The following is a 20,765-nucleotide window of genomic DNA, read 5'->3' as shown; positions in this document are numbered from 1 at the left end:
GAAGGAGTTAGTCCCTCCCTGATTTTTTATGTAGGCCAATGCAGTCGTGTTGTCTGAGTGGACTCTGACTGTCTTGCCACATGTCCTCCTCGCAAAATGCTGAAGGGGCAAGTGAATTGCCTTCAGTTCCCTTACATTTATATGTGGTCTCTTGTCTTCTAACAACCACTTCCCAGAAATTTCCGTGTCATTTAAAAGCAGCCCCCAACCCAGATCCGACGCGTCTGAGTACAACATTGGGTCGGGGCTCAGTGGGTGCAATGACTTTCCTACTAAAACCCTCTCCTTTGTAAGCCACCACCAAAGATCCTCCTTGATCTCGGGAGTGATGCAGAAAATGAAGGAGTCTGGGAGTTTTCCTCTGCCAGCTGGCCTTAGGAAGAATTGCAGGACTCTTGCATAACCTTCCTAAAGGCAGATTCATCGACTCACTGGCTGTGCATGACAGGCAAGATATGAAGTTCCTTGCTTTCTTCAGGCAGTCTTGAATCCTTTTGTGGGATGGAAAAGCCTGAGAAGTCAAAGCATCGATCCTCCCCAAATAGACAATCGACTGTGTCGGAGGAAATCGGGATTTCTGAACATTGATTAAGAGACCCAACTCTTGGGCCAGTAGCAGTCTTTTTAAGGTCCTCCGTGCATCTTGTCTTCAATGGGTAGTGTAGTAGCCAGTTACCTAGATATAAACAGGCACTGATCCCCATGAGACGACGCTAACTCACTACATGGGCAAGAACATGGGTGAATCCTTGCGGAGCTGTAGAGAGGCCAAAACAAAGAGCCCTGAACTGAAGGACCCTGCCCTGGAATATGAACCACAGATGCTTCCTTGAGTCCGGATGTACTGGGACATGGAAATACGCATCCTCCATGTCGATCGTTACCATCCAGTCTCCCTGATGAACGGATGATAGGACCGAACAGTTCGTTTCCATTTTGAACTCGGTGGTCTGCACAAAAAAAGTTCAATGCACTGATGTCCAGGACAGGTCTCCAACCTCCCGACGCCTTGGGGACAACGAACAGCAGGTTGTAAAACCACTCTGTGCATACGTCTTGGACCACCTCCACAGCTCTTTTCCTGAGTAGGGACGATACTTCTTCCTTCAGGGGCCAGAAATCTCCAGGAAACCTTCCAAGTAGGCTGTTAAGCTGATGGCGAGGATATCAAGAGGTTTTTCCCCTGAACGGATAGCATAATAGCCCTTTGTAGGACTTTTACTACCCAGGTTCTGCATTCCTGGCTTCCCATTTGTCTAACCGGGAGAAGCCTGAAGCTGTATGGGGACATGGAGGACCGAACCTGATTTGCGAGAGGCTGGTTTGGAGGACGACTTCTGCTGGGCAACTGACCACAGATTTGAGGGGCGGGGCTGAAATTTGTCCTTCTGCCCCCGAAAAGGGGCTGCTGTTATTTGCAACAGGGAGACAGTTCTCACGCTGGACAATGGCTGAAATGCCACGGGTTGGTTCCTTGGCACACCTTGTCAAGTGCATCAAAAGGTCCTGTGTCGACTTCTTCTGTAAGTCCGACGTGATCTGCTCTATTGCAGCTCTTGGGAATAAAGCTGACCTATCTATAGGTGCAAACAGGAGAGCCAATCTTTGAGAGAGAGTAACACCTTTAGTGGTAAAGGTGCACCACAGTTCCTTTTTCTAAGAACTCCCATGGAGAATAAGGTAGCCAGCTCCTGGGAGCCATCTCTAATGGCTTTATCTGTGCACAAGAGTACTCCCAGCCAGTCCGCAGCAAAGTCCTCTTGAAGTGTACTACAATCTTCTATTTTCTTGGTTAATGCCGCGATTGTACAGTTCAGGAAGCTGAATACTTCGAAGACTAAAAATGTCTTTCACGGAATGGTCTAACTATGAAGACGTGAACATAATCTTAGCAGAGTTAAGAGCCGATTTCCACCTTGAGTCCACAAGGCTGGAGAAATCCCCCTGGGAGGAGGCAGAAACTCCCAGCATAGGCACTTCCCCAGTGGAGTAGGACAAAGCCTGGTGAGAGACAGAGGGAAGTGTGCATGAAACCGCCTACCAACTCCTGCTTCCCTGCTAACTAACCAATGCTCGCTAAAGCCTTCCTGAAGGATGAGGAGAGACCATCTTTGGAAGTCTGGAGGCCTCTGCAAGCTTGTTCATCATGAAGGTCGTAAGGCTTGGAAACTTCTAGGCGCTCAAATCGATCGCCGGACACTGGGTAATCTGACATTATATGCTCGGACATCGGGCGTTCGGACACTATGTGCTCGGACACTGGGTGCTTCAACAGGACGATCGGACACTACATGTTTGGAAACCAGGTGCGTGGTCGCTGGATGCTCAAACAACTTGGATGAGGAATGCCGCGTCAAAGACCGCCAACTTTTTGGCCATCGGGCGTCATGCACAAGCCAATCGGGAGTGGAAGCTGTGTATCTCGACATGGGTGTTCGGAAACTAACACTCTGACATCCTACGTTCAGACACTGGGCACTTGGACAACTTGGATGAGGAATGCTGCGTCAAAGACTGGCTCTCCGTCACAGAAGTGTTATGCACAATCTGCTTGGGACTAACCCAAAAACTGTAGGAGGGAAGAGGACTGTGCCTTTGTTTCCTGGGAAGCTTACATGGAAGCAGGGGTGTACTCGGCGGAAGGATGATGTACTCTTTTCAGCAGCATTGATGCTTTTGAAAAACGTTTACGCCGCATGTCTGCACTAGTGTTCGAATCACCGGATGATAGAGTATGCACATCTGTATGGACACCTTTCCAATGCAATCCGCTGAGTCCTGGGTTCGATCAACCAGCTAGGTTGAGGGACACTACCGTAGGCAAAACTCACCACCTCTCCTTGAACATGGTTTGCTTCTCCCAGGTTTGGGGAGTCAACACATTGGCCTTTGTCAGAGCATCGATTGGGACCCAGTAGTCACCTCCTCCCACTTCTGCACCTCGTAATTTGCACCAACACTAATCACACTTGCCTGGTCCATAAGGGCCTTAACCAAAGACCCGATTTGGGCTGCAGTATTAACAAGCAGACCAAACTTTTGGTCACTTCTAGCTTCTAGGCTGGCAATGGCATTGGGTTTGGAAGAATGGGAACCAGGTAATGGAGTTTGAGTTAAAGTCAGAGGGCTGGTGATCGGGGAGAAAGCAGTTACAGGTGTAGAAGGCACAGGTTGAGAACCAATTTCCGATTTTGGATATTGCAGCCGCCTTTCTCTGTCTGTCTCTTTGGAGTCTATCAAGATGTGCTTCCAAAACTTTCCATTTGCCCTGATCCCAGTCTTTGCATTCATCAAAATTAAAGTTCAAACAAGCATATTTGCCCTCTACAATGGCAACCAAAGTGTACGAGTTATACTTAGCAGAAGTAAGTCTAGTATTACAGCCTTTGGGGTAATACCAATACTAGACATGCTAGAATCTGACATAAGAAGTCCCAAGTCTAAATAAGGAACTAGCTAAGCTAATAAGTAGCGCGCTACCAACACACATGAATACTTCACCAAAGGTGAAAGCACAACCATCCGGCGAAATGCAAATCAGAGCTGCTCAACCAACAGATGCTCGGTTGTTGACTGGCAGAAACGAATTGGGCTCTTCAGCATTGTTGTACCTATTCTTCCCTGATAGTGGGCGGGGTTTAGTTACCTACACTAAAACAATGGCATGTTACTGCGAATTTCAAATTGTGGACTGCCGTGTTAAGTGAAACTAATAGCTATGCTGTTACTTGGTAAGTTACTTATATAAAAATAGTCATTACTGTAAAGTACATAAGGAATACAAAATTATTTCCTTTGAACCTTTATTTCCATGTACATACCTTCTACTGCTGCCTGACTGCTCCTGTCTCTTGAGTCACGCAACGCCAATTTCCCATCTTCATTAGCTAAAACCAGAATATGACCATATTTTCCATCACCAAATTTACACGCATAAATGGGAGCTTCTGATGGTGATTGTCCATTCGTTTCATTCAACTCCAAAGCAATTCCATCATACTCATCCTCTTGATAACAGCGAAAACTGCGTGCAAACAAGCTTTTCAGTGCTTTCCTTTCTTGAACTCCTGAAATAATTACATGGTCCTAAATAATAATTACAAAGTACCTGTAGTAGTTAACAGTCTCCAAATTTCAAAGAAATCATAGTATTCACTCTACAATTTTCAAAGTAATCTGTATTTTTTTAATGTAAACAAACCACATCCTTTAATGTAGGAGTATCACTCAGCCCCAGTTGGACACAGCTGGTGAAACTTGGTAACAATGTGGTTAATTGGTGGTGGTGGTGGGGAGAGTAGATCCCCACCCACCTGCCGTAGCCAGCCCTTTATTCGTTCTGTTTCAGGGACTATGCAGTGTGCTCATGACAACAGGCTCTGGTTTGTATCTTCAGACCAACAGCAAAAGTCATGGCTGGAGAATCTGATTCTGAATCCGGAACAACACTTGAGACACATGATTAGTATAAGAACTCTTGGGTGTAGCTAAATGTTCTAAGAAGGCTACCTGGGATGGATACCTGAGTAACCCCAAAGGCCACATAGCCTTCAGTATACCCTTAGCCTCAGTAGTGCACCTCTGAGACATCAGCAAATCGTGAGCCTTTGGGAGTCATGGGCACAAAGCAATGAGCTGATGACTGTAAAAGGGCCATCCATCAACATTCCCATTTTGTCTCAAGCAGAGTGGATGAATGAGTTGTCAGCATACCTTTTGGAACCCCCTCTGAACTAGGCTGCCAGAGGGAAACATCCTAGAATGATCCCGACTGCCAAAGCATGGGTCACCTTAAAAGAGGGCATCGGTGAAAAAGAATTGAATTGAAGTGACTATTAAATTTAAGCCAAAGGACAATCACTGGGACCAACGAGGTCATTCAGCGCTGAAACGGGAACTAACAGTAAAAGTTTGAAAGGTGTAACAGGAGGAAAACCTCGCAGCTACACTATGAATCAATTTTAGAAGAGGGTGGAAAATAAGATGGAAGAAAGAGAATATGAAAAAAGTAATGCCTACAGTAATGCCAGTAATGCCTACAGTAGACCCCATGAGGTGCGCTGACAACACTAACCCTCTATGGGGCAGTGAAAAGGAAGGAGTATTACCTTTCAAGAACACCTTCTCAACAACCTACTTTTATATCATCCACTTTCTCCCATACTTCGAGTAGAGTACTGAAAGCATGACCACTAAGGTCTCTTGGCATGTCAAAACCAGAGAACAAACCTGACCCCTGTAAAAACCATTGATATGAGGGTTACATATAAGCAGGGTTTTTTTTTTCTTAAAAAATAAAAAATAAAAAAAATCATTTATGTTTTTTCAATCCTTTTTTTTCCTCAAAATGTATATGATAAAAACCATACAGGCTGCTGAATATGTATTGCTAATTTCATGACACAACTATTTACTTATAGTTCAGGCTGAATTTGAAAGCCACAGCCCAGATTCAAGATACTTGTTCAAGACCTATCTGCTTAGTAATACACCCCTGTGTTGGTTAAGGTAGTTTCCAGATAGCATTTTTTTTTTTACTGATTATTACCTTATTTATCAAACAGAAAAATCTATATGATTATTCAGATGATGCCTTATTTACACTTAACAGTGAATTACCTTGGTCTTTGAAATACTGACTGCCAAGTTTGAGCAAATTGCTGAGATTAAAAATAAAACAGCCAGTTGCCAAATCTTAAGAAAAATCTGAGTTTGCCAAGCCTTAGCCATTTTGGTTGGAACTAGGAACAAGAGCACATTTTATGCAAACTTGGATTACACAGTATCACTTTAACACCTCTTCAAAGTAACCTAACTTTTACTTCTTTTATGCATGGTTACGTGCTACAACGTGAGGCCGCAAAGGCAATGCTGGCTGTTACATAGTTTATTCAAGATGTTCAAATGAAAATGCAGATGTTATTTTGAAAGAATTATTTTAATTTCTCCTCTTCATTCAAATTTCAATGGTTCAAGAACTTCAGGGCTGTCCAAAGCTTCACTTAGCCTTGATGGTGCAGTTTCTCCTGATTTGCCTCCTTTTCTCCAATGCACTCAGGACAGGTGGAACTATTGCTCTCCTCAAGTTTGCTACTTTGATTCTGCAATCATACATTTTCTAATAGGGCATGTGGGACATACTTTGCCCTCTTCATCAGTGTCACTGTCGCTTTCACTTCCACTTTCTTCTTGAGTTTCAGACACAATAGTTTTCACAATTTACTCTTAAACACTTAACTCTGTTCAATGTAAATGTTCAACACAACATGCAATAGAAAAAAAAAAAAAGTACTAAAGCTCACTGAACTGCCAAAGTCAGATTGCACACAAAGATTTTTCCTTACATGGTATCAGCACATATTTTGGCATATTATCAGGGATCAAACTCTCGTGTCCTTATCCATAAAGAAAATCACTGAGAATATGAGAGAATAAAATGATAAAATAACAAAGTGAAATAAAAATATCAACAATAAAAAAGATAAAAGATCAGACACTTCTCGCTCTCTTATTCATTAAAAGAGAAACTAAAAATAGTAAAGTTGCCCTTTGAAAGGCAAGACAGAAACTAAGAGAATGAACCTGTCCCTGGTGTGTGACCTATCTATGACTGTGTGAAATGCATTTCAATCTTTTTCATCGGAAATAATTGAAAATCCATGTGCTTCAGAATTATGCAATTTGTGGTTTACACATGGCATTGTGGAACACATCCTTGTGTAGAAAATGAACAGCCTGTATTAAATTTCCATATTCAGAGAGTAAAGAGTAGTATTGTCTTTATAAGCCTTACTGTACAATGTACTCAGTTGCACTGCATTAGATCATGGTACTCTTCTTTACAGACCCACAAGTAGCCCTGCAAACTGCATCAACATCACCATCACCCTTTATAATAGAAGTTACAGGTGGTGATACACATTCCACCTACTGGTACTTCATTCTCAATAAAGCATAGCTATACAGACAGCTGGGCAAAGGATTTGAGTAGGCCTACTACATCTACAAGCAAACTGAAAAAAGTTGCATCAGGATCTAGCAAAAATGTAAGCATTTAAACTATGGAGTGAGGACTACCAAAGAGGAGGAGAAGGAAAAATAGATGAAAAAATTGCAACAATGGTGTATGCAACAAATTCTTCTTTTAAAATTGAACATTCATCCTTCATAGACATGGTAAATGTATTGAGGCCAGGATACAAACTGCCCAGAAGGAAAGATATTGATGGGCCACTGTTAGATAAAATATATGCTAAAGAGTGTGAAAAAAAGTGTAGTAGAATTAGAAGGTAGAACTGTCTGCATGAGTCTTGATGGATGGACAAATATTTCCAATGAGCCTGTAATATGTGCCTCTGTTAGTGTTCACCACTCTGCAAACACAAGCACTGTGGCACAGTGTATCTTGTGGACACAATCGACACATCAGGTCATCCACACACATCAGATTACCTTAAAACCGTTGCAAAAAATGCATTAGAAAATGCTGAGCAGAAGTATAAATCCAAAGTAGGTAGCTTTGTCATACATAATGCAGCAAAAGTTGCAAAAATGAGAACTGATCTACTGAAAGATGATGAGTGTGATTTGATATGTTAGGTTGTTCAGCACACATATTAAATCTGTTGGCAAAAGTTTTAGAAACTACTAATGTAAAAGAACAAGTAGTGAGTATTGTTTAGTGAGTATTGTTAAGTATTTTCGGAACCACCATACAGCCTCAGCAGCCTACAAACCAGCTGGGGGTTCAGCCTTCGTCATGCCTTAAGATGTTCGATGAAATACACTGACTGACTGTTTAGAGGCTTATTTGAACTGGACAATATTAGTATCTGTATGTGATGGTGAAAAGTATATCAAACCTTTGAAATTTGTGTTGACTTAAACTATCGCGCTTTGAGAATGACATTTACATTGCTGAGTACTGACAAGGAAGGAAAAGTGGGTGTCAGAAAATATGAGTAGACTGCATTGCTATGAAAGCCCATCAACAAATGCCACATAACCAGCTGCTATCAACTATAGAAAATACAAGAAAACCATTTTCATAAAGTAGCTCTAAAAAAAAAAACATACCAAATGTTTCACCAAGATTTCTTATTGGATCTACAGAAACAGAAAATAAATATATGAAAACCATTTTCTTCATTGCCACATTTTGATAACTACAATCAATTTATTACACATACATGAGCAATATTTTAATCCATTACCCTTGTCTAAGAATGTTATGTTTAACATTTAGTCTCGATATCCAAATTACACTTGTACATACATGTATGAGCAAGCTTTAGACAACAATAAATTCAAGAGATTAGATTACTATATTAACCAATTTTGTAAGTTCAATATTGTGATACCCAAGTTTAATCAAACCTGGCACTCAATCATGAAAGTCCACTTATGATGTTTTATCAGTTACCTGTTGTGCGGAAAGTGCAGGGAGGGGAAGATATATTAGTTATTTCCCTTCATATCAACATGTACTATCAAATTGAGAGTTTCTAGTTAAAACTTTTAGCATGTGTATAATTATAAGTGAGCATACCTAATTACTGGGGTTAGGTCTAAAGAGTCACGGAGTAAATTTTCCGCAGACGATGGAATCTGATACAGTGTTTGGCAGCTGTTGGCTATTATAACAATTGTGCATAGACAGCCATATGTAGCTAATGGAGTATGAAAAGTTTATGAAACTCTAAGGGAGAGACTGAGCATGTACTTCGTATGTCTACAACTTCTAACACAATCTCAAAGATGTGTACAAATAGCCTAGGATTACCTAGGCTACATTAAACTCCATTATCTCACTCATTAATAGCCTAACGTGCCCATCATTTTTGTTTATTAAGATTGATTGATTATAACTTCAATATTGTTTATTTTTATTAAGAAATATCGAAGTTATCACAGCTGGCAAGCGGCATCATCTTTCTCATAATTTGCAAAAAATAAAAAAATTCTAGACCTAGCATAGGCATAATTACAATATTAATAAAAAATGAGAAAAATAAAGTATTCCCAACTCAGCCTAAGCCGGGCATAATAGGCCTATTTCCACAGTATCAAGCAGTCACAAAAAGAAACAGCAATGTAAAACCACACTCCATTTTAATGAATTCTTATGCCTAAGCATTTGTGAAAATGTAAGTTGACCATTTTCCCTCCCGCAATGCCCACCTGATGATCGCTTACTCACAGGCGACCACCAAGCGTCTTTGGAGTGGGCTGCATTAGATCTACTCAGGACACAAAACGTTTTTTTTTATATTTAGGCCTAGGCTGTCATAGACTGTGTTTACGATTCTAAATTACGTTAGAGTCTAATTCTAAAAATTCTCAACAACTCTTGGCTGAACGTAAACAGAGAGACTGGGCCTAGGGTTCAGGGCAGCACATTAAGGCCTATGAAAACATTCGCATCGGATAACTCCCCATTCTAACGTTATCAAGACGACCTTTTTCAAATTCCGGCATCCCCTCGTCCTCTACTTACGTGAATACAATATATCTCTGGAGAAAAGTTCTTGAATAACGTGACTTTTGGCTTCTACAGGCATCGTGAGTCACCGAAAATGTATCAGTGACAATACGTAGTTCAGGAACTGCAGAAAGCAGCGAACTCTTCTTCTTTGCTCCGCCTTTAACCTTCTGCGTTATTTTGATCTGCAGTTACGGCTGCCACAACAGTTTCAAAGGCAAATACCTCTAGTATTGATTAAACAAATATATATATATATATATATATATATATATATATATATATATATATATATATATATATATATATAATTATAATCAGCTGAAGCCAAGAGAAGCTTAAGAAACTACAAAGTGCCAAGAACTTCCTGTATTTAAGCCAAGGGAAGTTTAAGAAACTACAAAGTGCCAAGAACTTCCGTGTATTTAACACAAAGAGCTGATAATCTAATCACGTGTATGTATATATATATATATATATATATATATATATATATATATATATATATATATACTAGACTGTTGCTATTAAAAGAGAACACTTACTGCTCAATCGTTTGGAGGTGAACCCATGTGCAGAAAACTTCACCATCTGCTGTTTCACACACCAACACAGAAGACTTATCAGCATCATGTTGAGGCCAACTACACACACACACACACACACAGATATTTACTCTATTTTGCATGCGCCCCATCACTTCAGTAATATTTAAGGCCCCTCCTTTCCTGTACCTCTTTCACAGTGCCCATCCTACAGTTTCTAGGTTTCCTCTCATCCTCCCTTCCCATGCTTTCAAACAGTATACTTTTCACCAACCTATCATTATTCCAAAGCGCCTCAACCCATTCTGATCTGTCCTTTAACATGATAACCTTTTGACCACTTTATTGGCACATCTCCACATTTCTCCCCTATACTCTTTCGATTCTTCATATAGCCTACCATATATATTACACAAATGTTTCTCTCTACCACTTCCACTCTCTTCTTTCATTCTCCTCATCCACACTTCACTTCCATAATGGAGAGATGGCCTAAAAATCCATTCATTCCAACCTTGACTACCACATCTACCCCAAACTTTAACCAAATCTTTTGCCAGCATTGCGCTACCCTCATTGCTTCACCTATTCTGTAACTTGCATCTTCTAATACTACCTTCCTCCAAATTCTTATGAGAATCTACTAGTTCCGCTCTTGAACCATCCATTCTAACATTAACTGCTAAATCTTTTTGGTTTCCATCTGCCCTTATAACCTTGGTTTTGCTTGCACTAATCTCATCCTTCTCGTCTTGTGAACACTTTCAAACTCTTTCATTAGTCTATGCAGTTTTCTTCGCTATCCCCAATCAACACTGTGTTATCTAGAGACATCAGTCATACCACAATGCCACTCATAACCCATTTTCTTATCCAACAAGCATAATGTCCCTACTCTGACTTCTTGCATCCATAAAGACACCAAACCACCGTGGAGATATAATACATCTTTGTATCATTCCCATTTTCACACCAAACCACTCTCCCACCTACAAATTCTCAAACATATTTTTCTTCCATCATAAAAACTTTATTTTAATACCTTACCTTCTATACTGTACATTCTCAACATCCTCCAAGTTGCTTCCCTATCAATCCTACTACTAGATTTTTCTATGTCTTGAATGCTACACACGGCTTTTTAACCTTTAATTTCCAACTTCTAACAAGACTGTTTAATAACAAATACTAGATCCACATTCCGTCTTCTATGTCTAAAACAATTATGTTCTTCACCTTCACATCCTTCTGTCATCTATCATACTTTCTCAATGCGTTTATGTAGAAAGGGCTCTCATGTAGTTTATAGGTTTTATCTCTTTTCTTTTGTAATGTTGAAAGAGAATATTATAAGTTTAATGAAGGGTGGTAACTAAAGGCAACAAACAAGCTTATTTAATACCAAAGATATACTGTACATAAAAATATGTTAATACTGTAATATACAAGTAACAAAATACTTCATAGGCTACACAGTAAACATAGGTGAAAGATACCTATCCTTGTTTTTAAATACCAGGCAATACTTGAATTAATATGATCACTAACATTTGAAAAAGTTCATCACTTGAAAACACCAATGATACTGTGTGGCCTACCCTCCAACAGCCACAATGGATTTAACAGATAGGGTTGGCAGGCAATCATGAAGCACTCTCTTGACCACAAGCACGTGAGTCACTGACACCACCTGAACAACATGACCTGAGACACCATGTTTCCATTCACACACTATCAAAAGCAGATCAAATCTTGACAACAACTAAGTATAAATTATTTAGGACATCCTGTGTGTGTGTGACTTACCTTTACATTGGTGACCCCTTGAAGCAAACAAGGAGACAACATGGTTCCCAGCTATTTCCTACCAGGCAATACCAGCCACTAATGGGCTAATTACAGCAGTTTTGCTCTGACCTGCTTTCCCTGAAATGCTCTTGGTTTTCCTCCAAATCATTGACAATATCATGGTACTCGCAAAATACTCCTGGAGACTAACAGACAAAATACACTCCTGCCTACTGAAACAGTCACTGAGTCTAAATATGGTGCTCAAACCCTAGCTAGCTCTCCCTCACGAGAGTTAAAAAGATTATTTCTGCAGCATGGTAGATATAAAAATCAGTTCTCACACCAAACCCAGGGTACTGATGGACTAAATATGGGTGAATCCACTGCTCAGCAATAGTTCCATAAATCACACACCAGACGTCATTGGACATAGTGTGCGCAAACATAAACATATAAAGTTTCTGTCTGCCCTCTTAGTGATCAAACCATCTTTCTGGTTCCTGAGAGCAGAGATACAGTTCTACCCAAATGTCACATCCCCCCCCCCAAAAAAAATAAAAAGACTTCTTCCTCGAACGTTCTCAGACACACTAGCTTGATGCTGAAGGGCAAAGGATCACCTAAAAAGAACTTCACCAATTTTTACTCACAGAGTTCTCCTTGCTGCTGCCCACCTGTGCCATCAAGCTCTCAATTTCAACACACCAATGGGGGACATATCAGAAAAGGCTTTCTGGGACGAGTTTCAGACCCTCCTTACACTACCAGAGCTCAACATGGAGGCAAGCCAAAGAAGGTTGGCCTCACCAGGGAGATTTGGCTGACCCATCTCCCTATCAATGTCTGAGCAGTACTCCCCAATGCTGAAGGTACCTCCAAGGCGGATGGTTGCTGAGGGCTGAGGGCCTTGCAATATACTGCCCATGACAATTATTAAACAAGAGAAGCCAACATCGCATAAACATGGCTGCACAAAACCTGACAGTGGGGGCACTGCCAGTCCCAAGTATTGTGTTTTTACTACTATAAGTCTGGAAAGACAGCCAAGAGCTGTACCCCTGGATGGATACAGGAACATTCAAATAGACATTACTACTTTAAAAGTCAACCATCAACGCCCACCACTCAGCTACACATAATGGCTGCCAGTAGTTGCCCCATAACATCACAGAGCCGTAGGAACCTCACCCTTCACATAATGGGAAGAAAATAAAGGTCACCAACATTCAGATGCCTCTACTCAGCACCAACTTCCTTAGAGACTACAGGCTGCTCATGGAAATCTCTACCGTCGCCTCCTGCACATGACCTTCCAAATGGGCCGCCCCTCTCCATGGCCCCAAGGAACCGCCCATATCACAAGCAGGACCTATGGACATACACCATCTATTACAGACACCCAGGGTACCCACACACACCATAAAACTACGCCGTCATTGGCACCACGGAAAAAACCCGCTGACCCCTCAAAGAGGCATCATCACCATGTGCAACGGTCCTAACCAAGAGGCTTGGCATAACTACCTTAGATCCTCCTCCCCTTATGCGGTTTTTGGCAAAACCATCAGTGCACCAAGTTATTCCTTCCCACCCAATGATGCCAGTCATCCAGGCAAAGAATTAACAAGGCTTCTGCCCGTGGGACGAGGAAACTCTACCCAACACACCAGATTTGGGCAGCAAATTCTATACCCAACTACAACGAACCTGCAACAAAGAACGATGAATGGAGTTTACAACTAAAGGTGGAAAAAATGCATGCGGCATGTACCAAATTATTTCATTCAAACTCAACTTTGCATTTTTGTAAACTGTCCACTGAAAAATATGTATTTATACTTTTCCAAAACTATAATTATAAGAAAAAGAAAAAGACAAAAAAACTGATCAATTGGGAACCTAACAATGAAAAACACGTATCGAACCATGCGATTAATAAATGCACGAATGTACAGTACAACATTCATTGACATCTATTTGCATGACTATGTCTGATCAATAGGATACAAATTTTCGAACCAATTATCTTCATACAGTTTCTTACCTTGTATCATTTTTTCATCTGTTTATCTCCCTTATTTTTTGAACACCACTGTTTATATTTACGTCATATTTACCATGTAATTTTCTCTATGTTGGATGACATCACCATATCTCTTCTGCATTTTTAAAAAATATGCTCACATCCTTTGTTTCTGCCCCTATTTCTCATGACCTGGCACCATATCAGCAATGAGAACACACAGCTTGGTAATTGAGTGGAACTGGCAAATACGTCGTTGTCAAAACAACATTGACTTCCATGAACTATCACCATATACATTCAACTACAATGTCAAACAGTCACGTATTTCCCATTACCACAGTTTTCATTTCCTACATTTTACAAATTCAGACACTTACAGAATTGTAAAACTGTCCACGTTGCATAGAAGCAGGTGTGATTCCTTACAACTAAACCATTTTCTTTGCCTTTTTTTTTTTTTTTTTAAGTCTTCACGTCCTTCCTAGGTGCTGGTAACTTTTGCTGTGCTCCTCCATTGCATTTTGAAAATTGGCAAATAATATTCTAAAATCAGTGAGCTGATCTTATATGGTTTTCAATTGTTCATATCAAATCCATCAATCACGAATTGTCCAAATTAGGGTCACACTATTCCCAGAAACACTAACTCTGAAATCTTTCAGCTACTAAAAAGGTGGTTGTTTGCCTCACTTGTGTGTGCTCAGCAAGAATTGTCCCTTGGCTATGCTTCCAGGTTTCGATTTACAAGTATTCATATTTACAGGGTTCTTTCTTTCAGCATTTTCGTTCTTTTTACTTGGCCAAGCTTAATTAAACATTTTCCTAAACTTTGAGTAATTAAAAGACATTATTTTACAAGAAATTTTTTCGTTGGACACTGTAAATATATAAGCTTATTCATTGCCATTGTGCTGTAGCTGTTATTTTCCATTTTCTTATGCTAATTACTTTTTGCTGCACAGCCCAGGCTCACCTATCACACCGGATTTAATTGTAAGGCCAACAGGCAATCTTGGAGCATCCTCTCGATAATATATTTGTGCAACAGCAGCATCAGTTACCTAAACCACATTGTTTGAGACACCACTCTTCCATCTACACGCTGTATCAAAAGCAGATCAAATCTCGACAATAAATCATTGTACTTAAGGCATTTCCTATATAACTTCCCCTTCCCCCATTTGAGACCACATGGATCATGTGACATTGGTGATGCACAAGCAAGTGATCGAAAGGGTGTTTAATGACTGCCTATAAACCGGTGTGGCAGGAGAGCTTGGGCTGCACGTAAAAGGTGAAATACTTTACTGAATTAATCACACGGTACCATAAAAAAAACGGAATTAAGACAATTATAGCACAGTGACAAGAAATCATCTCATGTGTTTATATGGCACCATGAGCAAACTGCCTGCACATTATGAACAAACTGCCAGTAAGTGTTCATTACTTACTTCAAAGAAAAAGTTTAAACTCACAAAAGAAAAAGAACAAAAACAATGAAAGAAAGAACCATATGACATGCATGTAAGCTGAAAGCTGGAAGTATAGCTAGCAGGTAATCATAGGTACTATCGGATCCAGAAAAATTTCATTGGGGGGAGCACCAATTTTCATATTATAATATATATATATATATATATATATATACACATATACACACACACATATACTGTATATAATGTCTTTTCTTTAGCATATCATTCAGTATTTAAGTAGAACGTAAGAAATGGACAGCAATCGCCTGTTTTATCAGGAAATACCGAATCCATTATTATTATCATTACGATTATTATTTTTTCTCAAAATTTTATAATTTCTATAATAATTTTTTATTTGTTTCCATTTTTATATTTCTCATTTTATGTTATTATTATCTAAACCTTCAATATTATTATTTTGTCATTATTTTTCATGTGGGGCACGTGCCCAGGTGGCCCCCATCCTGGATCCGCTAGTAAGTTTAGGTTCTTACCTACAACCACTGGTCCTCACTCTGTTACCTCTTCAGTAGCTGGACACTTCAGAATTAGTGTCCAGGAATGCTGCAACTACAATTTGGACCCTTCACGCATTAGCGTCGCTATAGGGGTTGGGCCGGGGGCAGTCAGATGCTTGGCCCCTCCACTAGCCCCCCAAGTTGAAATTCCCTTCGTAGCTAAACCTTAACCCTTTGGTGGTCAAATGCGGAATTATAGTTATAGCTTTTTAACACAAATGACATGTTTCTTCATGACATTTTGATCCAACTTGATGTTAAGTATACCTTAGTTTTACCAGACCACTGAGCTCTCCTAGGGCTGCCGGAAGTATTAGACTTATTTTACGTTGCTAAGAACCAATTGGTTACCTAGCAATGGGACCTACAGCTTATTGTGGAATCCAAACCACATTATAGCGAGAAATGAATTTCTATCACCAGAAATAAATTCCTCTAATTCTTCATTAGCCGGCTGGAGACTCGAACTCGGGCCTAGCGAGTGCTAGGCAACAACTCTACCTACTCGCCCAACGAGGAACTCCAACTTGATGTTATCAACTTATGTATTAAGTGACTGAAACTATAGTTACAGTTTTGAATAAGTGCAATGGCATTTGCTACTGCTGCTTAGAGTTAATTTCCAGAGAGAGGAGATGAAGGAATGCGATAAGCTGAAATTTTGAGGACATTTTTGAGGGTCATAAGTCTTTTGTGTTATTGATGCACTATTTTGATATATTTACATGACAAGGATATTATACTACAGTTGAAAATTGGAACTTGATAATAGAAATTAGGACAGTGTTGAATCTGATACATTTGCATATAGTAAGAGTTGAAAATTAATTGAAAATTGATCCCAATAATTTCAACTACAGGTTTACTAATTACTAATACTATTATTTTCCTTCATTCACATGGATATATACATTCGAAAATAGTCTATTTTACTAATTACAGAATTAGTACATAAGTTTTGTGTAATTTTCTTTGGCCCCCAAAAAAATATCTTTGCCCCACCTAGGCTCCCCCAGCCTGATGGAATGCCAGCTACGCCACTGCACTCACGACTGATGGATTTGCCATGAACAAATGAAACCCACACAAGATCAGCTTATTGATTTTGTGACTGGAGTCACAACAACAACGGTTATCAACACCTAGGAAAGACATGAATATTTCTGGATGCTAGCAACCAATGCTAACAGAGAAGGGTCAACTCCTGGCAAAACAAATACACCATCATTTTTGAGGCACTGATTGAGTGCAAATACCCATAATTCTGTACAGAATAGAATAGAATAGAATATAAAATTTAGGGCCAAAGGCCAAGCGCTGGGACCTAGTACGTCATTCAGCACTGAAAGGAAAATTGAGAGTAAAAGGTTACAAAGGTGTAACAGGAGAAACACCTCGCAGTTGCACTATGAAACAATTGTTAGAAGAGGGTGGAAAGTAAGATAGAAGAAAGAATACGAATGGAGTTACAGTATGAAGAAAGAATATGAACGGAGGTACAGTAAGAAGAATGAAAGGAGCCGAAGGGACTGTTGCAAAGAACCTTAATTAATGCCTACAGTGCACCATGCGTGAGGTGCACTGACGGCACTACCCCCTTACGGGGATAATACTGACCAGGAAATTTTTTTTGCAGGACTAACAATCTAGTGTTGGAAAGCTCTATAACCTGCAGAATGTACATCATTAGTTACCTTCTACTAGGATAGTATTATCTATTTTTATTCCAGCTCTTATCTCCAATGTTACCTCTTTGCAGATATTGTTAATTTTCTGGCTTTTTACGGAGCCACACACAAAAAAGTATACCTTAGTTTTACCAGACCACTGAGCTGATTAACAGCTCTCCTAGGGCTGGCCCGAAGGATTAGACTTATTTAACGTGGCTAAGAACCAATTGGTTACTTAGCAACGGGACCTACAGCTTATTGTAGAATCCGAACCATATTATAGTGAGAAATGAATTTCTATCACCAGAAATAAATTCCTCTAACTCTTCATTAGCCAGCCAGAGAGTCGAATTCAGGCCTAACAAATGCTAGGCCACAACTCTACTGACTCGCCCAATGAAGAGCTACGGAGCCACACAATCTCAGGGCTTATGACTTACTAAGGAAGCTTAGTACAAAAGTAACTGCCCCAGTCATTCCACAACTGATGAATCAGCTTATGCAATATGTTTTATATTCTTATTAATAGGTATCATCAATAGTTTAGTAACTGCAAGTTACATATATAATATAAGGGGAGTATGGTAGGATTCTCCTGGTTAGGATAGTAAATTGTTGATAACTAGAGGTTAGGGGTCAAATTTCATCCTCTGTAACCCCCGGGGGAAGCACAATATTATCGCTTGCCAGAACATACGTGCTTGCCAGGAGTCATTCAAAATGCGGATAAAGCGCGAAGCGCTGTTCTGCCACGCCGAAACTGAAATCAGAAATGTGTAAAAAATGACTGCTAAAATTTTGTGACATATATTACTTTTCATCTCGTCGCCATTTTTGTTGTGTGTGTACCTCCATCAATTTTCTTGTCAAGAGCTTACTGCCATCTAGTGGTAGGTTCTGACTAGAAAACTGGCCGAAGCCAGGATTGCCCCAATAGACCGTAGCTGCTACTTAAGAGGTTCTTATAAATCTTTCATAATGAGTAGTTTTTTAAATTTTCTATCACCAAAATTTGTCCAATACCTTATGGCTAACATATACATCACATTAATTTTATTCTCACAGACATTTGTAGGGGGATAGCGCGAACGCAGTCCCCCACTACCAAAAATTGCGCACCCGAGTTGACCACATTTGGGTCAATCGCAAGGGTCAGCACCACCGGAGTGCAATGGTGAGCCTCACCTTGGGGGAACCGCCTTCGTGATCACGGTGTCCCCTGTGCCAGGTAAGTATGCTTCTCAGCCACCGAACTGAACCCTAGTTAACATGTTCTGAGGACATGTAGCTTGCGAAGAAGTTTTTATACAAAGATTTTCTTTTGAATAAGATACACCAACGCTTTGCCTTCACAATAAATAATTAAACCATTTGAAATTTAAAAATCATTAGAGTCATTGGAAAATTGCATTGGAGAATTAAAATTAGCACTATTACAATGCTACCGAGTCTTGTGATTACTCTGGACAGCTATTTACTGGACCCGACCAGAATTTTTATCATAAGATTTGACAGTCAAAGAGCTCTCTCTTTCTCTCATGTTTTGAATAGTCTTGCAAGATTTCTGATTTTTCCATTAGCAGTGAATAATTTTGCTTTTAACACCATCTTTGTCACATGCCAGAGTCACTTTCATGAATGCAGAATGGGTCGTCCATGAAATTCTATTTATAAAAGTGCCAGCAGCAAAGGGCATGTACACACTACAGCAAAAGGATTCTTTCTAATAAATCAAACCGTACCAGTGCTAACTGAAATATCACCCTAACGCTGAAACACGAGAGAGAGAGAGAGAGAGAGAGAGAGAGAGAGAGAGAGAGAGAGAGAGAGAGAGAGAGAGAGAGAGCATATTGTTAAACTTATGTGACCTGTGACTAAAATTTTAATGCACTGAAAACATTTAACACAACCTGAACAATATCTGATATGAAACAATATATTAAGCATTGACTGTTTTGGGTTAACCCAGCCTTATGCTAGCAGCTCGTTCTTAGAACAGTCTTTATATCTCAAGGAAGTCACTGTAGTACAGGCAAGTTTGATGTTCTAATACGCTCTTCCAGTTATTCTAATTTGTTACTTTGAATATAAAGTTATCTGAATATTGGACATTAAGATAATGCTGTAGTGTACACCAATGAAAAGATTTCCCTTGTATAAAAACTTCATTCGCAAGCTACATGTCCTCAGAACATGTTAGCTAGGGTTCAGTTCGGTGGATGAGAAGCATACTTACCTGGCACAGGGGACACCGTGATCACGAAGGCGGTTCCCCCAAGGTGAGGCTCACCATTGCACTCCGGTGGTGCTGACCCTTGCGATTGACCCAAATGTGGTCAACTCGGGTGCGCAATTTTTGGTAGCGGGGGACTGCGTTCGCGCTATCCCCCTTCCAACACTTCATTCATACAAGAACATTTAATACAAAGTTAGCCTATGCAATGTACACAGGAGAAAGTGATTACAGAATCCGAAGAGGAGTATTGCTTGAAAATAAATCAGTTGTTTACTATGACTCCAACTTGGTGTATATGTAAGACATGTTAAAAAATTTTAAATTGTCTTTAGTGTTGCAGACTGTAACTTGTTAGGATGGGGAAAGGTATAACGACTGTTACAGTAATGCATAATAGTTATTTACAGATGTTGTTTACACACTGTCATATGTTTACTGTACTTAGTATTTGCCTTTCTATCTTATTCTAGTTCTGTGAGCCATGAAAGCAACACTAGAATCATATTCAGGAATAAAAAACTGACGTCATTCTCCATTATCTATTTTACCATGGATTAGTATAATACATGGCACAGTGAGTTATGGAGTCATTGCAAGATAAAAAAAGGACCTTCAGCAGGGAAGGACTATGATGGCTGATTTGCGTAATGAAACTTTGACTTTTACTGAAGATGATACAAGAAGCCTGACCCATGACAAAATCAAGAATTATCTACCTGCATTGGGTGTCAATTACGGCACATAGGACAGCTTGGCCAGATTGATCAGATTACTCCAAGCTGCTATAGAGAAAGCCAAGGCAACAGTTACACAGGGAACAAATGGCAGAAACCCCTATATTTTTGACTGCTGGGAAACTATAAAAAAACTATCAGTTGTATGCGTTATCCTATATTGCTTATTGTACAAATGTAGCAACAGCAGATGCAACAGCAAGAAGAGTGATTCTGACTTGAACAGTCGCAACCGAGAATTAGATGAAAGAGAGGACAAACAACTTTGCAGAGGGGCCAGTGT

At 39.9% G+C, this 20,765-nt stretch overlaps 1 protein-coding gene, 2 non-coding genes and 1 pseudogene across 3 annotated transcripts in view; 2 read left to right on the top strand and 2 right to left on the bottom strand.

Annotated features, from left to right (window-relative positions):
* The window catches only part of l(2)dtl (lethal-(2)-denticleless), a 43,290-nt gene extending 33,637 nt beyond the window's left edge, over positions 1-9,653 (bottom strand). The window contains exons 1-2 of the mRNA XM_067100513.1: positions 9,497-9,653; positions 3,822-4,067 (exon numbers count right to left, since the gene is read on the bottom strand). Coding sequence (XP_066956614.1) covers positions 3,822-4,067; positions 9,497-9,560 — 310 coding nt within the window. The 5' untranslated portion in view covers positions 9,561-9,653. The remainder of the gene's footprint in view (positions 1-3,821; positions 4,068-9,496) is intronic.
* LOC136836600 (uncharacterized) lies at positions 6,827-7,711 on the top strand (annotated as a pseudogene).
* An 8,932-nt stretch (positions 9,654-18,585) lies between the features above and the next one.
* Positions 18,586-18,748, bottom strand: LOC136836768 (U1 spliceosomal RNA). Its single transcript, XR_010852470.1, has one exon. It is a non-coding gene; the product is annotated as a U1 spliceosomal RNA (small nuclear RNA).
* A 992-nt stretch (positions 18,749-19,740) lies between these two features.
* Positions 19,741-19,903, top strand: LOC136836773 (U1 spliceosomal RNA). Its single transcript, XR_010852475.1, has one exon. It is a non-coding gene; the product is annotated as a U1 spliceosomal RNA (small nuclear RNA).
* The last annotated feature ends 862 nt before the right edge of the window (positions 19,904-20,765 follow it).

This window comes from Macrobrachium rosenbergii, chromosome 56 (assembly GCF_040412425.1).
Source record: "Macrobrachium rosenbergii isolate ZJJX-2024 chromosome 56, ASM4041242v1, whole genome shotgun sequence".
Taxonomy (NCBI): Eukaryota; Metazoa; Arthropoda; class Malacostraca; order Decapoda; family Palaemonidae; genus Macrobrachium; species Macrobrachium rosenbergii.
Note: the sequence above shows the minus strand (reverse complement) of the source record. Positions and strands in the feature narration are given on the sequence as shown.